The sequence below is a fragment of the Diorhabda carinulata genome, chromosome 11 (genome assembly GCF_026250575.1).
Source record: "Diorhabda carinulata isolate Delta chromosome 11, icDioCari1.1, whole genome shotgun sequence".
NCBI lineage: Eukaryota > Metazoa > Arthropoda > Insecta > Coleoptera > Chrysomelidae > Diorhabda > Diorhabda carinulata.
The window spans coordinates 4173099-4194944 of NC_079470.1; the positions used below are offsets into that span (position 1 = coordinate 4173099).

The 21846-nt window shown below is 34.8% G+C and overlaps 1 protein-coding gene across 2 annotated transcripts in view; it reads left to right on the forward strand.

Annotated features, from left to right (window-relative positions):
- Positions 1–16191, forward strand: part of LOC130899596 (neurogenic locus Notch protein) — a 262147-nt gene extending 245956 nt beyond the window's left edge. For both annotated transcript variants that reach the window (XM_057809656.1, XM_057809657.1), the window contains 7 exons: positions 823–1586; positions 1645–1939; positions 3637–3926; positions 3986–6437; positions 6575–6944; positions 8669–8888; positions 9864–16191. In XM_057809656.1, coding sequence (XP_057665639.1) covers positions 823–1586; positions 1645–1939; positions 3637–3926; positions 3986–6437; positions 6575–6944; positions 8669–8888; positions 9864–10810 — 5338 coding nt within the window. In that variant the 3' untranslated portion in view covers positions 10811–16191. The remainder of the gene's footprint in view (positions 1–822; positions 1587–1644; positions 1940–3636; positions 3927–3985; positions 6438–6574; positions 6945–8668; positions 8889–9863) is intronic.
- Positions 16192–21846: the final 5655 nt, after the last annotated feature.

The following is a 21846-nucleotide window of genomic DNA, read 5'->3' on the forward strand; positions in this document are numbered from 1 at the left end:
AAATCCAGAAAAAAATTTGAAGATAAAGTTTTGGTCTGGTGTGCCATTTCCGAAACAGACATATTTATACATGGAGATGTCTTCCAGAATTGGTTGAGTTTATTGTCACTACGCCAAAATAACCAACCAGAGATTGGTTAGAGGCTCACGATATACCATTTGTACCGAAAGAAAATAATCCCCCAATTATTCCCCCTGCTCGCCGTATCGAAGATTTTTAGGCGAAAAATGTATTGACAATCACACAATACAGCCACCCGTTAAGCAAAAATTTCTTGTTCTTTTTCTTTCTTTAATGTAAGCAAAATAGTTGTTTTTCCTCGTATCATCTGCCGTTTAATTATTAAAGAGGTTGTCGCTCCATCTCTTGCGGGTTTTCTAAAGGCGACTTGTCTCTGGCTATTTGGTCGTCATTCATTTGATCTATGTCTTCGTTCCACTCTCTATTTCTTCCCAATATCCATTCGTTTACGTTGTCAATCTTCATGTTCTTCTAATGTCCTCGCCTGGTGTTAACTCTATGTCAAGAAAAAAGTGCCGAATTAATGAATTGTTGCCTATTGTATCGTGTTGACTTTTTGACAAGTTTTGATGGTGACAGACCGATCTTATTTGTTATAAAAGAGACCGTCGTTCCATGCACATTTCTCTCTCCGCAATTTTAAACAAATGATTTTTCGTTCAAAATCATTGATCCAACGCTTGTACGAACTTAACAAGAGTTTACAGACAGGTTAGGAATATGTCGTCTAATACTAAAATTTGACATCGTTAAATGTTTTTTTAGATCACATTACTTTTAATTTATATTTTCTGTTACAGTTATACGTGCGAATGCCATCCCGGTTTCACGGGTCGTCATTGCGAAAACGACATCGACGAATGCGCATCAAATCCGTGCGCGAACGGAGGAGTCTGCATAGATTTAATCAACGGTTTCAGATGCGAATGTCCACGCGGATACTTCGACGCGAGATGCTTGAGCGACGTGGACGAATGTAAATCGAATCCTTGTAAACATGGAGGTAGTTGCGAAGACGGCGTCAACCAATTTATATGCCATTGTCTACCCGGTTACGGAGGTAAACAATGCGAGGTAAATATCGATGAATGCGCTTCAAATCCTTGCCAGCACGGCGGAAATTGTAGAGACCATCTAGCTTCGTATACGTGCGAATGTCTACCAGGTTATTCGGGCATCAATTGTGAATTTAATATCGACGATTGCGCCGTGAATCCATGTAAAAACGGTGGTAGTTGCATCGATCAAGTGAACGATTTCAAATGCGTATGCGAACCGCCGTTCACGGGTCGCGAATGCAAAGATAGATTAGATCCGTGTCAACCTAATTTGTGCCAACACAACTCCAAATGTAATCCCAGTTCGAATTTTTTGGATTTCGCATGTTCTTGCGGAGTGGGATATACCGGAAGATTTTGCGAACAAGATGTCGACGAATGCGTAGTTTCGAAACCGTGTAGAAACGGAGCGACGTGCAGAAATACCAACGGAAGTTATATGTGTCTTTGTATGCGAGGATACGAAGGAAAGGATTGTTCTATCAATACCGACGATTGCGCTTCGTGTAAGTAGTTTTTTTTCTCGGTAATTTTCCCAAAAATAATTGTTTTTTGTTTCTTTAGCTCCTTGTCAAAATGGTGGCACATGCTTAGACGAGTTAGGTGATTTCACGTGTCTGTGTATCAACGGTTTCGATGGTAAACAATGCGAAATCGACATCGACGAATGCGCATCTCATCCTTGTCAAAACGGCGCAACTTGCAATCAATACGTAGACTCGTATACGTGCACGTGTCCTTTAGGTTTTTCCGGAATTAATTGTCAAACTAACGATGAAGATTGTACGGAAAGCAGCTGTATGTACGGAGGAACTTGCATCGATGGTATAAACAGTTACATTTGTACATGTAAACCCGGGTAAGTATATTTATTATAAATCACTCCAATAATTTATTCATTTACGATTTTATAAATGAAATTTTTTCTGTGACTCGTGACTCTACTTACTTACTTCTCCTGTACGGAGAAAATTGAGTGCGACTGGATGGAGTTCAGCGCCTCGAATATCCTCAAGGAATTGCTGGACCAACTGCCATTGCGAAAATTTGGACGAAGGCCGCGGGTGAATGTCCAATCATTTTTTATGGGCAGTGACCGAATTGCGCCGAACTGTTGATAATAAGGCACAAATCAAAAGTAGATTGATTACTCTAAGTCCTTTATACTAAATAATAGAGCCACCTAGGATACAGATAGTTTTAGGATGAATAGCTTGTCCGGAACAGGCTTCTACGGAGGACGAATGGCTACTACAGAGGTCATCCCAAAATAAACGAATTTTTCTTTTTGGGGAACATGCTAATATCTTCCGAGGTATTCGTTCTGGATGCGCTACTCCATAGAAATACAGTAATCTCCTTTTGCTCAAACAATAGAGCTGCCACACAAGCCTCAAAGGTTAAAACACGCTCAATGCTTGTGTTGAGTGTAAAAAAGTCTTACAAAGTAGTGAGTGACGGCTACAAGACCCAACTCGTTTGAGTACTGCTTTTTTGCAGGCTCTGCGTAGATAGGTGCCTGGTATGAGACAAGCTAAGGCACGCATAGATAGATCTTCTTTCTTAAACACGGTCGTCTAAGAAACCATCTTCACACCATGGGCATCACGGACGATCCGGAGTGCATGGATGAGGATGAAACTGCAGACTACGTCATCTATAATTATCCAGCACTCACACTAGTGAAACCAAAAGATTCAAGCCATAAATATACAGGGAACATAATAATGAAACTCAAATTGAACGGCTTACACGCGGATACAACCTCGAATGGCTTTATTGCTTTACAACTTCGTTCATAATTAAGATTCTGAGGTTGATTTTGGATCATTAGCTGGCTCCTGCGAGTGGGTGTAATGTACTTATTGCAAGTCTCCGGCTCATAGTCCATAGTTCTAAGCGCTCCACTTAAAACTACCAAAGACCTATGCACGTTGACTTGAATATTTTAACGTCACTAGGTAAACTGTAAGACTTACCCAACCTCGCACGTGTACCAGAGACATTTTGGATCGTCGGTGATGGCTATGGCATAAAGATGCATTAAATAATGTTGCAGCGTTGGAGCCGGACCTTGTCAAAAGCATCGATCAGAGCTTTGTCATCGGTAGAAACCGAAGCTTTGGGGGTAATGGTTTCCTAGGTACCTGTTTGCTTAAAGCCATTGGAGTGAAGAGGAGGATTTGTCATACGCCCTGCTTTTGTAGAGCTCTTCAGGCTTCCCACAGGCATTGTTCGCAATAAGTGATTAGGACTCAGGGACCACTCATCCCTCAGCACGATTGCTTTACGGGATTAAAACCATAAAAATGAGCACATAAGCGTGCCTGAGGAAAGTGGCGGTCGAAGTCGAATGGCGCCTTAAGGAGGCTTTAATAACTGTACAAAATATAAAATAAATTCGACGTTTTCGAGTGGAAAATAATCAAGTTTGAAGTTTATCGTTAGATACATACCAGTAAAACTAAAATAAAGCGCTTTACTAGAAGTAGTTTATATTTACGAGTCTGTATCTAAACTAGAAGATCGTACAATAAGCTGCAATTTTTATTTCAGTTACACCGGTTCCAATTGTCAAAATCGAATAAATCTATGTGATAGTTCGCCATGTCTCAACGGTGCTACGTGCCAAGACCACACCACGCATTACACTTGCCATTGTCCTTTCGGATATACTGGAAAAAATTGTGGCGAATATGTGGATTGGTGTGCGACGAATCCTTGCGAGAACCATTCAACTTGCCGACAAATTAAAAATCAGTATTCGTGTGCGTGCGGCCCCGGTTGGACCGGAAAAGTGTGCGACGTGGAAATGGTCAGTTGTAAAGACGCCGCTGCTAAAAAAGGTAAAGATTTTTCGAATAACATATTATACATTATGAAAAAAATAATAATTCCATTTCAGGTATTCCACTAAAATATCTCTGCAATAATGGTACGTGCGAAACTATAGGCAATTCTCACAGATGTCACTGCAAAGAAGGTTATACTGGATCGTACTGTCAAAAGGAGATAAACGAATGCGAAACGGCTCCGTGTCAAAACGGCGCAACTTGCAAAGATCTAATCGGTTCCTACAGCTGTATTTGTCCCAAAGGTTTCCAAGGACAAAACTGCGAACTCAACGTAGACGACTGCCTACCGAATCCGTGTCAAAACGGCGGTACTTGTCACGATTTGGTCGACAGCTTTTTATGTTCGTGCCCACCGGGTACGTTGGGATATATATGCGAAATCAACATCGACGATTGTAGATCGGACTCGTGTCATAACAACGGCACGTGTATGGATCGAGTAGGAGGATTCGAATGCAAATGTCCGCCGGGTTTCGTCGGACCGAGATGCGAAGGCGATATCAACGAATGTCTATCGAATCCTTGTTCTAATCCCGGAACGTTAGATTGCGTTCAACTCGTCAACGATTATCATTGTAATTGTAAGGCCGGTTTCATGGGACGACATTGCGAACGAAAAGTGGACGTGTGCGCTGCTAATCCTTGCAGAAACGGCGGTATATGCATACCTACGAACACCGGTTACAATTGCACGTGCGCAGACAGATTTTGCGGTAGATATTGTGAATTGAGTTGCCACGATTGCGATTCCGAACCGTGTAAAAACGGCGGTAATTGTCGAACAACCGAAAACGGCGATTATTTCTGCGAATGTCCACCGTCGACGACTGGCGCCAATTGCGAAATAGATCTCATCGACGAATGCGAAAGTAATCCGTGTCTACATCCGGACGCAACGTGCGAAAATAGAATCGGCGATTACGTGTGTTATTGTCCGCCTCAGCACGTCGGAAAAAGTTGCGAAATATTCGATCGGAACGCTCCGGCAGGTATCGGTAAACCGCAAAGACAACCGCAAGATTTCGATAATTTCTTCGCCGTCGATTTGGAAAAACAACGACAGGAATGTTTGCGTAATAAATGTCCGATGAAACGCGGGAATATGATATGCAACGAAGAATGCAACACGTACGCTTGCGATTTCGACGGTAACGATTGTTCATTGGGTATTAATCCTTGGGCGAATTGTACGGCGCCGACGAAATGTTGGGAAGTGTTTATGGACGGGAACTGTAACGAAGATTGTAATAATCCGCAATGTCTTTTCGACGGAAGAGATTGCGAAAAAAAATTGCAAGCTTGTAATCCGACATACGACGCCTATTGTCAAAAACATTACGCCAACGGTTATTGCGATTACGGTTGCAATAACCCCGAATGTAATTGGGACGGTTTAGATTGCGAAAAAGAACCGCCAGAATTAGCCGACGGTGTTATATCGATGGTTATCCTTATGGATATGGAAGGTTTTAAAAATCATTTGGTCGAGTTCCTGAGAGATACGAGCCATCAATTAAGAACGACGGTTAGAGTGAAAAAAGATCAATTAGGTTACGATATGATTTATCCTTGGATGGGATCGACATCTTCAACCGATAATCTACAAGACGATTATTTCAAACGAAAACACCACGTCGCTTTTACCGAACAAACCCAAACCGGCGTTAAAGTATTTTTGGAAATCGATAATAGAAAATGTACGTCTTTAGCCGAAAATACGGATTTCTGTTTCCAAACTGCGAGCGCCGCCGCGGATTTTTTGGCGGCGAAAGCTTCCAAACACACCCTATCGAAATCATTTCCAATATACCAAGTGAACGGTTCAAGTTTAGATCCGGAAGATAATCCACCAGCGAACGCCAAATACGTTCTTATAGGAATATTTATAGTGATTTGTATAAGCGGTGTGGTATTCATGGTGATTCAGACGCAAAGGAAACGCGCCGCCGGTATAACGTGGTTCCCCGAAGGATTTTTAAGAACCAATTCCGGTACGAGACGCAGATCGAGACGTCGAGGTCCCGAAGGTCAGGAACTTAGAAATTTAAGCAAAAATCCTTCGATACCGGGTATGGATATCGATCCAAACGTTCCGCACGGTCACGTACCTCAATGGTCTGACGACGAAAGCGACATGCCGCAACCGAAACGTTTCAGAGCTAACGACATGGGTTATTCTAGCGACCATACGGCCATAACAGAATACGAAGAAGCCGAACCGAGATGGACTCAACAACATTTAGACGCCGCCAACGATATGAGACCTACGATTAAATCGTCACCGCCTCAAGGCAACGACGTAGGAGATAGTAACGCTAGAGGACCTTGTGGTATTACGCCTATTATGGTACCAGCTTTAAGAGGATGCGGAATGGATACCGGCGTAGACGAAGACGACGACGACGGGGCGGGCCAAATTATACAAGATTTAGTTGCTCAAGGTGCCGAACTTAACGCCACCATGGACAAAACCGGTGAAACTTCATTACATCTCGCGGCAAGGTATGTCTTAGAAATTATTCATTCGTATATATATATATATATATATATATATATATATATATATTATATATATATATATATATATATATATATATATATATATATATATATATATAATCAAATATAAAAAATTTCAGATACGCGAGGGCGGATGCGGCGAAGCGTCTCCTAGACGCGGGTGCGGATGCGAACGCGCAAGACAACACTGGACGGACTCCTTTACACGCGGCAGTCGCTGCCGACGCTCTGGGAGTTTTCCAAATACTTCTAAGAAACAGGGCGACCAATTTGAACGCTAGAATGCACGAAGGTACGACGCCGCTCATTCTGGCGGCTCGTTTAGCTATCGAGGGTATGGTACAAGATCTGATAAGCGCCGAAGCGGACATTAACGCCGCGGACAATTCGGGAAAAACGGCGTTGCATTGGGCGGCAGCCGTCAATAATGTTGAAGCTGTAAATATTTTATTGGCGCACGGAGCTAATAGAGACGCTCAAGATGATAAGGTAATTTATATTTTTGACTTTATCGATACTGTCATTTGTTTAAATTTCACATTTTTGGCCATAACCTCAATTACAATATTCTGTTTTTTTTATTGTGATTAATAATGAACTACTATCTGTTATCAAGCAAAAATTTACTTTTCTATTCGAACACAAAAACAACATAATTCGATCACAGAACAAGAGTTACTATTTTTTCTATCACAAGAGGACAGAAATTTTGCATTTTGCACCATCAGTGGCCATACGAGACCGACTGGTTTGTGGTGCAGAATTACACTTTTACGATCCAATAAATGTCGATTGGGGAGAGAAAAGAAACAATGATGTTGCACGTTCAAGAGTTTATACAACACTACTTTATTCACAAAATGACATAACGGAAATTAGACCAACCGTCATAAAACAGTGCAGTTTACAATACTCTCAACTAAATTATTTCGGTGATCTGCACATAGATGGCTCTACTATGACTTCCCTTTTAATTACTGATACAACAATAAACAATAAAACCTTTCCTCTTTAAGCTAAACCTCTTTGAGGTTCCCATAATGGTTCCGCGTTAACATTACACAGAATGGCTGTTCTTCGCTCTGTTTAATCGTTGTTCTGTGATCTATTCAGCTGTTTTTTCACGTAATTTGGTCATCGATCAATTTGTCTTGTTGCTTCATCTGTAAAATTGTTTCTGCGTAATCGGCTGCGGCATCCCATTTCTCTTCTTTCCTTATCATAATTGCTACGATATTTTCGGGAGTGAGTTTTCCGATCTCTTTGGCAATATTTCGCGATGTAAGCTCCGATGACTGTATATGAAGAATAATCATTCTGCGTTTTCCATGGCTTGTCCAGAAGCGAGGCAAGTGTGGCTCCCTACTTTTACTCGTTTGAACAGGTAAGATCGAAATCGACTTCTCTATCCAGCCTTTGACCCTCAGTCCATTTACCTCGTTCATCTATATCATACCTTTGCAGCTATTCGACATCCCTTTGTAGATTAATTGATTGGTCTTTTCCTCGTTACGTATTTTCTTTTATATTCTCCGATGTTCGAATGCTAACCGATCTATTGGGATGTCTCCCGCAATGTCTAATACTTTTGATACGGAACGGTATGCACTGCAAACTCTAATAATGGCTCTACGTTGCACCCTGGCTATTCTTCTGCGGTGGATCTCTATCAGCCTACTCTCTCTCAATACCTCTGTGCTGTTTAGAAATATTGAATTTGTGACTGACATCAACAGTTTCCTATTGGTGGCAATCGGAGCCCTGATATTTTTCATTAGTCGGTTTAGCGATTGTGTGATTACTCATGTTTTGTTTGCTCCTTTTCTTATATGTTCTCTAAAACTCACTTATGAGTCTAGTGTCAATTCTAAATATTTTACGGTTTATTTCGATGAAATCGCTTGTATATATTCAAAACTTTGTCTTCTGCTTCATGGCCAAGAAGATCGTATCGGTCTTCTCCGTCGCTAGTTCTTGGACATCGAACCATCTTCTCAGAATCCGCATGGCGTTGGTTACCTTGTCTTGAATTTCTAGTTCGACCCTTCCAGTGATGACGATAGTTATTTCATTGGCATATCCTGCATCCGTCGGGTAGCTCTAGTCTGAGAATATCGTCAAAGGATATGTGCCTGGTCTTAGAATTGACCCTTGTACAGATCCTGCAAATACTCTCTTAATACATATTTTGAATTCAATTTAATTATTTCTAGGACGAGACGCCATTATTCTTGGCTGCACGCGAAGGCTCTTACCAAGCATGTAAAGCTCTTTTAGAAGCTTACGCCAATAGAGAAATAACCGATCACATGGATAGATTACCTAGAGATGTCGCTAGCGAGAGGTTACATCATGACATTGTTCGATTACTGGATGAACACGTACCTAGAAGCCCACAAATGGTCAACGTCATACCAAACAACAACGTAATGAGTAAGTATCTTTTATTTTTAGTGTAATTTCGATAATTATCTAACAGTCACTCTATCGGAAATGGTAACTTGCTTTCTTAGTTGAAGATTGTTATCTATTAGTAATTAGTAATTATTTATTCAGTGACTATGGCTACTTAATAGTTTATTATTCACGTATAATGGGTATTATTCACGAGGTGAATTTTACTGCTACGAGCGCTAGCGAGTGGCATAAATCACCGAGTGTGCTGTAGATTCGATCGTACCTCCTATTTCGCTTATCCAGTATCAACCTTCTTTCTCCTTTTTTTTTCTCTGTACCACTGATGTAAACCGGAGTTTGTCAAAAGTACCCGTCACAGCTTCAATATCGGTAGAAACCGATGCTTTGGAGGTAGTGGATTCCGTGGTTTGTGTTTATTCAGAACTCTCAATGGGAAAAGAAGGATTTATCATGGTCCCTGTTCTAACAAGGCTTTTGGAATTTTGACAAGTTTCCAGCAGGTATTGTTCGCGTCAACTGATAAGGGCTCGGGTACCATTCATCCCTTGGGTTAAGCCCAAAAAAATGAGCCGCACCCTTTCCTCATGTCAACGTAGACGCGAATGAGGAGAGCCGCCGCGCCCAGATCCGACTGCCTTTTGAGGGGGTAGGGTTACTTTATTTTTGTTAGAAGTGCTTCCATAGTTTGTTTTCGCTTCCAAGCTAGTTTAAAACGCACTAAATAGCCTTCAGGACTTTCAAAACCGCGCTTAGCTATCAGAGAAAATATATATAAATAATCCTGAGCTTAAATATTTATTACTAAGAATTCTGCCTGAAAAATGGAAAATGCTTTTCCTAATGGTATGGAAGGCTTGTATTTTGGTCCGAAAATCCCTCTTTGCTCTAACTTTGAACTATCTGGTATACCAGAAAGATGCTTTTCGAGCTAACAATTTTGAAACAATAATAGTTTTCGGTCCTAATTCTAAACATTTTTTTTTGTTTCAGCATCTCCTAGCGGACATATGTTACAGCAACCAACGGTAATTAATCCTAAACGTCAAAAATCGAAGAGGCCGAGCAAAGCTAACGGTCCAACGAGTCCCGAAAACGATAATGGTATTATGACAGTAGGCAGCATTCGACGGAAACCCAGCGTTAAGAAAAATAACAATAACAAAAAGCCTCAACAAACAGCAGAAGTGGCGCAAAATATCGATTCTCTTAATTCGACGTTAAGTCCCGTCGAATCGCCAATGACGAATTTACCAAGCCCATATGACGCTACTTCGTTATATTCGAATATGAATTTGCCACAAGGTTTGGAAAATCTTATGGTCAATAAACAACCACCTAGTTACGAAGACGTAGTGAAAAATAATCTCGGTTTTACTTTGGATGGTAATTACGGTGCGACATTCGGTATATTCCCCGAGGCGATTATAATGCAACAACGCCAATTACAAGCAAATACCTTGAGTCCGCCTTATTCCAACCAATCGCCTCCGCATTCGGTACATTCGAATATGTCTCTATCGCCACAAGGGTATAACGGTTCCCCTTCTCCAGCCAAATCGCGCCCTTCGCTACCTATCAGTCCCACGCATATAGCTGCCATTAGAGCGGCTACCCATCAGAACATGCAAATGGGCTTCGATTTCAGCCAAACTGGCATCGAATTGCCTCTCACTTATTCAGGTTTAGGCAATTCAACTCAAGCTAACGTGCAGTCGCAGCAGTTTCCCCAAAATTTTTATTTAACGCCTCCTTCGCAGCATTCCGACCACCTGTTGCCGGAAAACTTTCCAACGCCTAGTCCGGAAAGTCCTGGACATTGGTCATCGAGTTCGCCGAGATCCTGCAACTCGGATTGGTCGGAAAATATAGCCAGTCCCAACACTTACGTCTCATCGGGACATCAAACAAACAAAGGCTCTGACGCCATTTATATTTAGGTGCGTTTATATAGAGAAAAGTTGTAAGAAAAGTTCAACGAAAACAATAACAATATTTTTTTTAAATTCTCCAATACTCTTACAAATATTTTTGTATATAAACAGTCTCGATAAAAGGTTTTCCATTCAATATCCAGTCAAAATTTAATGTATTAGTAAATATTCATAATAATTAAGGCAAACTACTCCATATATTACAGCGTATATTGTACATCGGACTATCAGTACAATTCCAGTCCGCTTATTATTATTTTTTTTCTCTATTCTTTCCCTCTGTGTTCTTTTTTTCAAATTTGTATGATCCGATGTCTAAGTGATTTGTTCAGTAACTTTGTGTTTTTACTTTTCTATTTTTACTTTGGTCTTCTTTGATGTAGATATAGTTTCTATTCTGAAAATTAAAAAAATTTAGTGTTACACTAACACTCACAATAACACCGTCAGCTCCTTCTAACTAGAGATTCAAGAACTATACAGTGAAGTCATTTGAGCCAATGATTCCTCAAGTGGTCCAGGTGCACCTCCACGGGAAGTTCTACAACAGGAGTGTACTTGAATTTCCATAGTTAGATTTAATTTTTGGACTAGTTGGTAATATTATTACAACTTAAACTTATAATAAGTATTTTAAAACTGATTTATGAGGAAAAAAGGTTGGGAACTTCTGATTTAACCCGTAAAAGCACCATTTATTGATTCATGGAAAAGAGTGTTGGTAGAAAGTATTGTTTGTTCTCTTAACTACTTGTAGGCTAATATTATGAATAGTTTTGTATTTCGTTGAATTTTTGACAACCTCAAGAGCTGCGTTGTGATCTTGTTAATTTTTTAGATAGGTTTTTATTTAGCACAAAATGACAGGTTGCGCTCTTTTTTTATATTTACCATAAAATGTTCACTTTGCACTAAATTAGTTAGGTAATTGGGACGTACAAAGTTTGGTGCCAAGATTTTTTTATAAGTTTTCTTATATTGACAAAAAAAAACGAAATTGAAATGCGAAAAAATCGAAAAAGTTTTTTGATAGGACCTCCTAATCACTATGAAGTAATTAAAACTTTCCATGCCCATGAAGGACACTATTTTTTACAAATTGTATAATTACATCCATAGTTATTTCATTAACTTTTTAATTTTTCAATTTCTCTTGTCTTGTAATTTATGCCTAAACATATTTTTTATTGACAGAGGTTCCTTATAACCCTTCACATTACTAGTATCCCTTTAGATTTTTATTTGGTTCTGTTCATATATTTAATTATGTAGCTTTCCATATTTTGCCAGGCATATTTCTCTCCGTCTACCTGTTTGTACTCTAAATTTGGTTTTATTTTGTATTCTTTAGTTATTACTTGATAAAACTTTATTTCTTCAATTGTAAAGTTCAAGACTATGGAAAAATTGTCTTTGGAAATTACTGCAAAAATATGCATAATAATCCTGATAATCGAAGAAGTTAAAGGATAAATTTGCAGCAAAAAAATGTGAGAGATGTTTTAAATCATTACTATCTAATATTTTGACAGATTATTAGAATTACGTAAATTAACGAAAAAAATAGAATAAAACCTAAAGTTTTGATCAAATATTTAGTGGTTTATACAAAAATATAATAAAATAATTAACATTTTGAAAACTATTACTTACATCTCTGTGTAAAACTATGGTTATTACTAATTTTCTATTTATTTTTATACAACAATCGGCATAAAAAATATTAAGGTAATTGGCTGGGGTAGAAGCTGAGTATCATCTCCAAGTTCATCAATGACATGATAAGTGCTCTTCCCTCCTCTATATTTCTTTTAAAATCTAAAGAAAATCTTACTGAACATACTCTTTAGACCACCACTACACCTACACTCACAATTACATTGTCTGAGGCACGTTTCCATAACCAAGTTATCATCTTCAGAGACTGAGTTTAACTTGATTATGGAAACGCGTGTCTGACAGTGTAACTGTAAGTGTTGGTGTAGTGGTAGTGTAAACAGTGTGTTCAGTTTGAATATCACCAACGTTTCCAGAAATTCCAACTTACTATAGGGAGTCTTCTTTTTAGATGTGAGGAGATTTGATTTATTATTACTATGTCCTTGCACTGCCTCGATAAATCCTTATGCATAACGACACATTTTTCAATCCACTCTTTTAAAAAAATATCAAAATGAATATTTTACAAACTAATTAATTACTTATTGAATGCAAATAAAAAACAACAAATACAAACAAGAAATTATGACAGTATCGCCTGATTTTGACATCACCGAATACTGCTGCCACCTCCTAGAAAGGAATTTCCCTGATTCGCCAGAACTTATTTCATTTAAATTTTGGACATTTAGATTTTGTTGGCTGCAAATGTCAAATTCTCGTTTAAATTGAAGAATCTAAATCAGCTGCCCATTAGAAAATGGCCTCCGCGGGATAAACTAATCCTTTTTTCGTAAGTTTCTAGGTAGTCTATAAAATTGTTTGTAGGATTATAGATGTTATTATTGCCAGATTTTATTGTATTTAGTGTAGGTACGCGGTAAATATATTCTGCAAAGTATAATGAAAACTTGTGGAAAATGTGCAAGATTATGAAGAACACTCTTTTTATCTAATAAAAAGGGTCATGTTTTTTAAATCTGAACACAACCTTTTATGACATAAGAAGAGGATTTACGTGAATTTCAAAATAAATAATATTATTTGAAATATTAAACACTGAAATCAGAAATCAAAAGAATTTTGATGATAAAGTTATAAGAAAGGGTTAATATAATGGAGACTAGGAATCGGTTGACCATCACTTATTGGTAATTACACAAAAATGCATTTCATTTGATAAAGTTATGTCATATCGAGTCTCATTAAACAAAAACAATCTTTTTTTTAATATGTATTATTATTTTATTATGAATATAAAGAGCGCAACCTATTGAAACTTGTGGTCTCAATAATATTATACAGAGTTTACTCTATATTAAAATACAGTATTTATTTTTGTCATTCTTAGGCCTTATACTTTTTTTATATACTAAAATCTCCATGTCGTGCCTTTGACGAGAGTTGTTAAAAGTTAAAATGTGTTTTGTAAAATTATATAGAATACAAAAAAAATTCTATTTTGTACATATTTTAAGTAGCTATATTATTGTTAGCATAGTTTTATAGGCGAACTAGTTCTCTTTTTTTATTTCAATAATTTTTTCTCGAATCGTATGTTTGCAAATAATATTTATTAATTCTTATGTTTAATATGCATTTACTTATTAATGAATAAAGGTTTTGATGATGTCGTTGAGAATATTTTCGAATTTTAGATCATACTTGACAAATATCTAATAGTAGTAGAAATACACTAGTCGAAAATATCTAGGAACCACATTGTGTTTGTTAGATGGAACCATATTTTGCACAGCTACTGCAAGGAACAAAAATTAGCTATAAAATCAAACCCAAGTCTCATTTGGGAATTAAAAATACATTTTATTAACATTTTATAGTATGCAGAAAACCAAATTGAAGACCAATTTTATATTCTCTAGATTAATGTTCCACTATTAAAGAAAATGGCATCAGTAACATCTAAACTTGATTGATTGTTAAATATGTGTATGCGGACATACGTACAATATATTTTATTGTAAAAATTTTGTAACAGATATGTTTCTCATGGATTCAGTTTCTTTATTTTGTACTTCTAATTTTGTTTTTGTGTGTGTCCTTACAAACGGTATATTAACATCTTAAAAGTCTGTGATTCAATTTTTGTAATTATTAACATCATTTTTTTGACAATAATTGTAAATTAGTGATAATACAATATTTTTGATATAAATTTTTAAAATGTAAAAGCGCACATTCCACGTTTTGGGATCAAATAAAATTCATAAAATATACACCTTTTTACAGTGTTCATAATGTTAGCAAAATTTTGAATGTTCTCACTTTCAGGCACTTTCTTCAATTCAAATTGTTAAAATTATCTTCGAAATTAATCGATATGAAGAATTCAGTAATTTTGTTTTTGGAATATCTATTTTAACGAAAAATAGAAGTAAATATTAAATTCACCTTATATATGTAGACATACAGGGTTTTTCTAAATTCGTGTAACAAAATTCAGGAGGTGATTGCTTCTGTGATAAAAAGGTGGGTCTTCTTTCCGAGATATTACCCTTAAAAAGTGGTGACTAAAATTGAGTTTAATTTTTTTTAATTTCAGTAAAAGTAGAAACTTGAAATTCTGTAATTTTCGTGCAATAGCAAAGGATTAACCCTGTTTTTTTTAATATTCCTGTTACATTTTACGGGGATAAAATTAGCAACCCTTAATTTATTTCATATAAAAACCTTTTTTGAAGATGAAGTTTTATGAAATGAAATTATAACCTAAAATCCTTGTTCTATTAAAATATATTTTTCATTCTTCATTTTTTTTATCAGAACTAATAAATGATGTAATTAAAAACAAAGTAGAGGTGGTTATTACCAGTATTTACTAAGAATCTAATTATAAATCATTATGTTTATTTTTTTCCTCAATGGCAATTTGTTTTGGGAAAAAAATTAATAATAAAGAATATTTTTAAATAAAACAAAGTTATAATTTTATTTCATAAATCTTAATTTTATAAAAAAATTTTGATATGAAATAAAGTAAGGTTGCTAATTAAAAATACACAGGTGCACGAGAATTACAGAATTTCAAATTTTTAGTATAACTGAAATTTTACAGAGAAAAATTCAATTTTAGGCACCACTTTTAAAATGAGATATCACGAAAAGGGGTGGGTGGACTGAGGAAATTTCGTTATAGGAAAGATTTCATATGAGCAATCACCTCCTGAATTATGTCTCATGAATTTAGAAAGACCTTGAATATAAGTTGATTGAATTATATAAAATAAAACACATTATATAGTAGTGAAAGTATCACTATTATTATTTGTAGAGAAATCTTTAAATAAAATTTTAGAGAATTAAAGAATTTGCCTTGTTACTCAAGATTTTCCACCAACGAATCAAGTTTTAATTGAAAATCATTCCATTCCATTAATTCTCCCATTAATACATTGTTTTGCATTCCGGCGATAAAAGTACCAAGGATTTGTTGAAATTTCGTGGAAGATCTTGGGGAAAAATGTGTATAGTAAAAAATCAGTTGATGAATTTATTTATAATAGGATTTTTTAAAATGGTACGTTAATCAACTGATTTTTTTTTGTAAAAAGTACTGATTAGATATATTTTTAAGTGAACTATCATGGTTTTATAATATTGTTGATAACATACATATCAACAATTGCTGTTTTTTCCCCTAGTTTCTAAGATCACCTGCTTTGTACTATATGATTTTAAATAAATAGATTTTTATAATAAATAATAAATTTTTATTTTATTACTCCTCTAAATGTTCAAAAAGAATTATCTACTTTCAATTTATAACGAAATTTATAGTTAACATTTTTTTATATCGAGCCCAATCCAATTGCTAAAATTATAAATTTTACATTAGTGTTGAACTTGAAAACAAAATCTCAAATATTGCTTTGTAATAGTGAAATTTTGTTCCTTTTTTCATCCCCATCATGAAAATGGGTAATATTCATAAAATCTCGAAATTTGAAACCAAAAAGTATGACATGATAAAGAGCCTCCACTTCGTGGTTACTTCTGAGAAATATTTCGCTTATTTCAAGCAAATATAAGTTAATATCTACATTTTTAAAGTTGGCTGTGCTAGTTTAGACCACAAAAATGAACATTTGGTTCAATAGTACAAGTCAAATCAAAGAACTTTATTTTGTTTGGTAGTCTCCTTGGTATCAAGCCTAGTCTAGGTTCTCTAGCACCATGTTGCATTCATCCAATATGAGGATAGACGTTTCCTATTCTACCCCACAGAATCTGCTGTAGTCTTTTCCACCGGTGTGAGTTCCTCGAGGTATCCATTCCAGTGGCAAGGTACTTCGCTTATCTTTACCATACTGTTTTGCCCCAATCGTTTTTTTAAATAGTTTCTTAGGTCCCCAGACTGATGTTCAGGATCGACAATTATATCCATAGGATATCAACACTTAGGTAATTGATAGGAAAGTAAAAGATTTGTTTAATTGTTAAGAAATGTTTAATCAAATATTTGTCTTAGTAAAGCTTCACCTGTCAAATATTCTTTAATATAAAAATAAACAATACATACATTAATAGTAACAAAATAATATGACATTTTAAATCCAATATAATTAAAAATATATACAAAACTTTTTTCAATCAATGACAATTAATGTGAAGAAAAAATATTAATTCCAAATTCTCACTGGTTTCTGTTCAATTCACATTTCCGAAATATTAATCTAAGTGCTTTACACTCAGAAAAGTAATAGCACAAGACTGTGGGAGAAAAGTGTACAATAGGGACAGGTACCCTCATCCGAAACCCCCCCAAAAAACAGAGGATTCTTAAAGCAACAAAATTGGATCTACATTTAGAAAAATCGTAGCAGAAAACTTTTAAATAAGGTAAAAGGTTATGATTATTGGAGAAAATTAATATTTCAAAAATATGAATATTAGTTATGGTAAATTATTATTCCTGAAGTCACTACATGTGGTATTTCTCTTTGTTAAATTTCTACATAATAACCTAAGTACTTTACACTCAGAAAAGTACCTTTTTTTCAATCAATGACAATTAATATGAAGAAAAAATATGAATTCCAAATTCTCACTGGTTTCTGTTCAATTCACATTTCCGAAATATTAATCTAAGTGCTTTACACTCAGAAAAGTAATAGCACTTTAGATAAAGTGAGGAACAAGGCAAGATACAAGACTTTGGAAGAAAAGGGTACATTAAGGACTGGTACCCTCATCCGTACCTCCCTAAAAAAACAAAAGATTCTTAAAGCACAAAGTGTGCTCTACATTAAGAAAATTATAAGCACAAAAAAAATTGATTCCGAAATGTGCTCTACACTGAGAAAAATCATCTAAATTAGAGTCAAAGCAACAACATTTAGGAAAATCGTAGCTGAAAACTGCTAAATCAGGGAAATTGAGTAATTTGTAGTTATTAGAGTTTATGTAGTTTTTTATTTAGAAAAAAATATTTCAATAAAATCCACTATGAACCTTATTCTTGAGTATGTAAGTAAAGCTGTAAAGATAATTTTTTAGATATGCACAAATAAAGCTAGAAAAAAAAATATTACTTATGACTTGATCCCAAAATTATTTGGAATAGTACAAAATAACACCAGAATATATGAATAAAGAAATGGATAAAACAAAGAGATGAACTGGGGACAGAAATAGGAATTGAGGAAAATGACAAAACACCGTCGAAGAAATGGGTACAATAGTGACAAGAAACTCATCAGACACCTGAGAAGATAAAAACAAGTGTCACTGGTAATTTTATCCACACATTATTTGGGACAAATCATCACAAGAAATGAAAGAAAAAATGCCGATATTCTTGTGGTACCTGAAAAAATATTTAGTTGTGTACATCACTGTTAAATTAATATTTATAATATTTTAATACCAATATCCATTGATAAATAAAAATAGACAGGCGTTATTATTAGTCATTTAATGATAGACACACACACACACACTTGAAATGATCCAAACAGTTTTGATGTTAGTTCACCTTAATTTGTTAGCAAAGGTTGTATCAAGTTGAAGTAATAATTCATATTTGGAGGGTACAATGACTAAATACTTTAAGAAAGTTTATCATCAAGTTACAATAATAATGATAAATTGAATTAGTAAATGTATAGAGGGAACAAGATAATTTTTGTTCAAAATATTAGGTCGTTTTGTACAGAAAACTACCTAAAATAAAAACCATTCATTTATGAGAAAAATACTGAAATAAATACATCTGTTTAGTTTGATTTTTAATATCTTGCAATTTATTATGAATAAAGCGAATGTATCTCTGCTTGGTTTGATAAGTAAGTAAGATAAGCAATCACAACATTTCAATATATTTAATATAAATGAGTCCACAAATTTCCGAAACTGAGTTCACATATTCATAGTCCTCTCTATCATCTGCTCATGAATTTATAGCTCGATACAATCAAATTGTGTCCTCCTCAACCGAGTTGTTTTCGTCAAGTCAAGTCAAGTTTTCCTGAAAATTTTCGACTATGTTTTTCCGGAAAATTTTCAATGTCAAAAAAACAATTTTTTTATAGGACATGTATAATTCTAACTTTGTAATCCACATGAATTAAATATTTGATTCTTTTTTACTTAAAATTTGTCCCATTGTTTATTTTAAGTCACCATATTTCATATCATAACTAAAAAGCACTGGAAACGAATCACCCATTTCTTTTGTTATTTGATAAAATAAAGTAATTAGGTAGAGGCAAAAGCCAGAACATGGCACCACTACTATAAAGAGGATTGTGTAGTGGGAGTAAAGCAAAATTAATCCTGCTCTATCTATGAAGAAAAATGGGTAACCAGAAAAAAACAAGTGTGTGGAAACATTTTGATGAAGTCCATGAAGGCAACTAAATTATTGGTAAATGTAAATATTGTGATCAGAGATATGCAAATAATGCCACAAGGAAGAAAAACATTTATGTGCATGTAAAAAATGTACAGAGAGAATAAAATACATTTTTCAAAAATTGGTGCAACATAAGACAGGAGAATCTTTTTGTGGAAGAAATGTGTTTCATATATCACATGTAAGTAAACAATTTTTTTATTTATTCTTAATAATAGTATTAAACCATAGTTATGTGGTATATAACTTAATTTTTGGGTGAGTTATTATTCACTTTTATTTGCCAGTAATTTGATAAAAGGTATAGATATCTACTGAATCAAATAATAATAATTGTTCTAAATTCTTAATTGAATGCACCTTCTATATTGTTTTTAAATACCTTTCCTTAAAAAGATATCCTTTATAAATATAAAATGGATTATAATAAATTCTATGAGAATGAGAAATCCATACAAAACATTTTTACGAGTGTTGAATTGAAAGAAATGGGTATAAATATATTTTAATAAGAAAATAAATTTAAGAAAACTTATGATGTGAAAAAAAAAATAAATATATATTTAACAGGTATACTATATATGTTTTTAAATCAAAATAAAACTAATCAAACCCAAACTTATTTAAATTATTGCATATATGTAGTGTTTGTGAAAAAGTTTATTTTAATTAATGTAAAGAATATTATGAAGTTAAAGAATAAGTTTTCACCAAACAAGTTTTTATTTCTTTTCATCAATGCTTAAGAAAAATTGAAACCAAAACTCATTCAAATAAAGAATAAAAAACAAAACCTTGCTCTTCGAGTTTCTCTGAGCTAGATGTAGAAGTAAACCATGCACTACAGCATGTAAATTTGATCTTTTTGTCATGCATTTAATTTTAAACCGGAGACTTTATCAACTCAGGAATATCTCGGGTACATGGCTGTACCACCACATTGATAATCAAACATTGAAGGCAATCCAAAAAGAAAAACAAGGGAAAGAAGGTTCTCTTATTTTGCCAGCAGAAACTAGATGGGGATCAGCAACAAAATGTTTTGAGAGTTTGCTGCGTACAAAGAACTGCTTACAATTTGCAGCTATAGATGACACATTATCACTGCCTCCAAATATACGAAAGCAGATACTGGATAATGATATATTTTGGGTGCAAGTTCAGACTACACACAACCTTCTTTTACCCATTTCCACAGCAATACAGAAGTTAGAAAGTGATGCACCATCTATTTTAGAAGTTACAGTTATATTTAAAAAAATCGATGCAAAAATAATCGAGCATTGAAACCATAATTGAAGTTGCCAAAAACACTCCTGGTATCAATGAACTTACAGTTATGTCAGATATAGCAGAATACAAAGCAAAACAAAAGCTCTGGAGTAAAGACATTATTTGGAAAGCTGCCTGTAAAATATCTTCAACAACATACTTTTGTTTTCATTTTAAAAGTTCATTGATCAATTTAATAAATAAAATATGCTCCAATATTATATTTAATTAATCATTAGAGATATTATAAATGCATACCAATTATTATAGAATTATTACATTTTATCTTTTCAGCTTTATACATGATTAAAAATTTATAAACCACGATTTCTATGCTTTGATAAGTATTTCTCATAATATCTAAAGAACCGAGAAGATGTAAACTAGCGATCTACAATCAGAGTGTAGAACAAGTGATGTCCTTCAAATATCTAGGAACAAACATAACAAGCGATAGAAATCTAAAGAAAGAAGTAAAAGCACAAACAATTAAGGCAGCATTAATATCAGGATACCTTAGAGATTTAATTTGGTGAAATAAATACATGAGCACAAAATGTAAAATTAGTATATATAAAACTTACGTAAGGCCGGTCATGACATATGTAATAGAAACTAGAGCAGAGAACACAACCACTAAACGGCTCATAAGAACAACAGAAATGCGAACTCTGACATCAATAACAGGACATATGTTACTCGATCGGAAGAGAAATTAAGAAATAAGGGACATGTGCGATATTCAGGATGTAGTAAGATGGGAAAGGAGCCGCAGAAGAGAATGGAGAGACAATGTTGACAGAATGCCAAATGAACGGTTAGCAAAAATTGCAAAGGAAAAGAAACCAAACACAACTCGACCGCCTGGACGACCACCTATGAGGTGGTATGAAAGCTGGTCCTCAGCATCCCAACTACTCCTGGCGAACCCTAGATGAAAATACAGGACCTAGTCCTAACGTAAGAAGAAGAAGAAGAAGATAAGTATTTAATTTTGATTTTTTTGTGTGTTTTCGTTTGTTTGTTTGAAGAGGTAAAAGGGCATCATATCCATTCCATAGTTGCAGTCTCTAATGAACTAGAGTTTAATTTTACAATACCATATTAATTTAGTTGCTTGGAAAATTTTCTGTTTCAAAATTTTCTGGAAAATCTGTATTGTATACTGGGATAGTACATTTACTAATTCAATGCACACAAATATAAGGAGTTTTTAGAATGAATTAAAAAAATAATG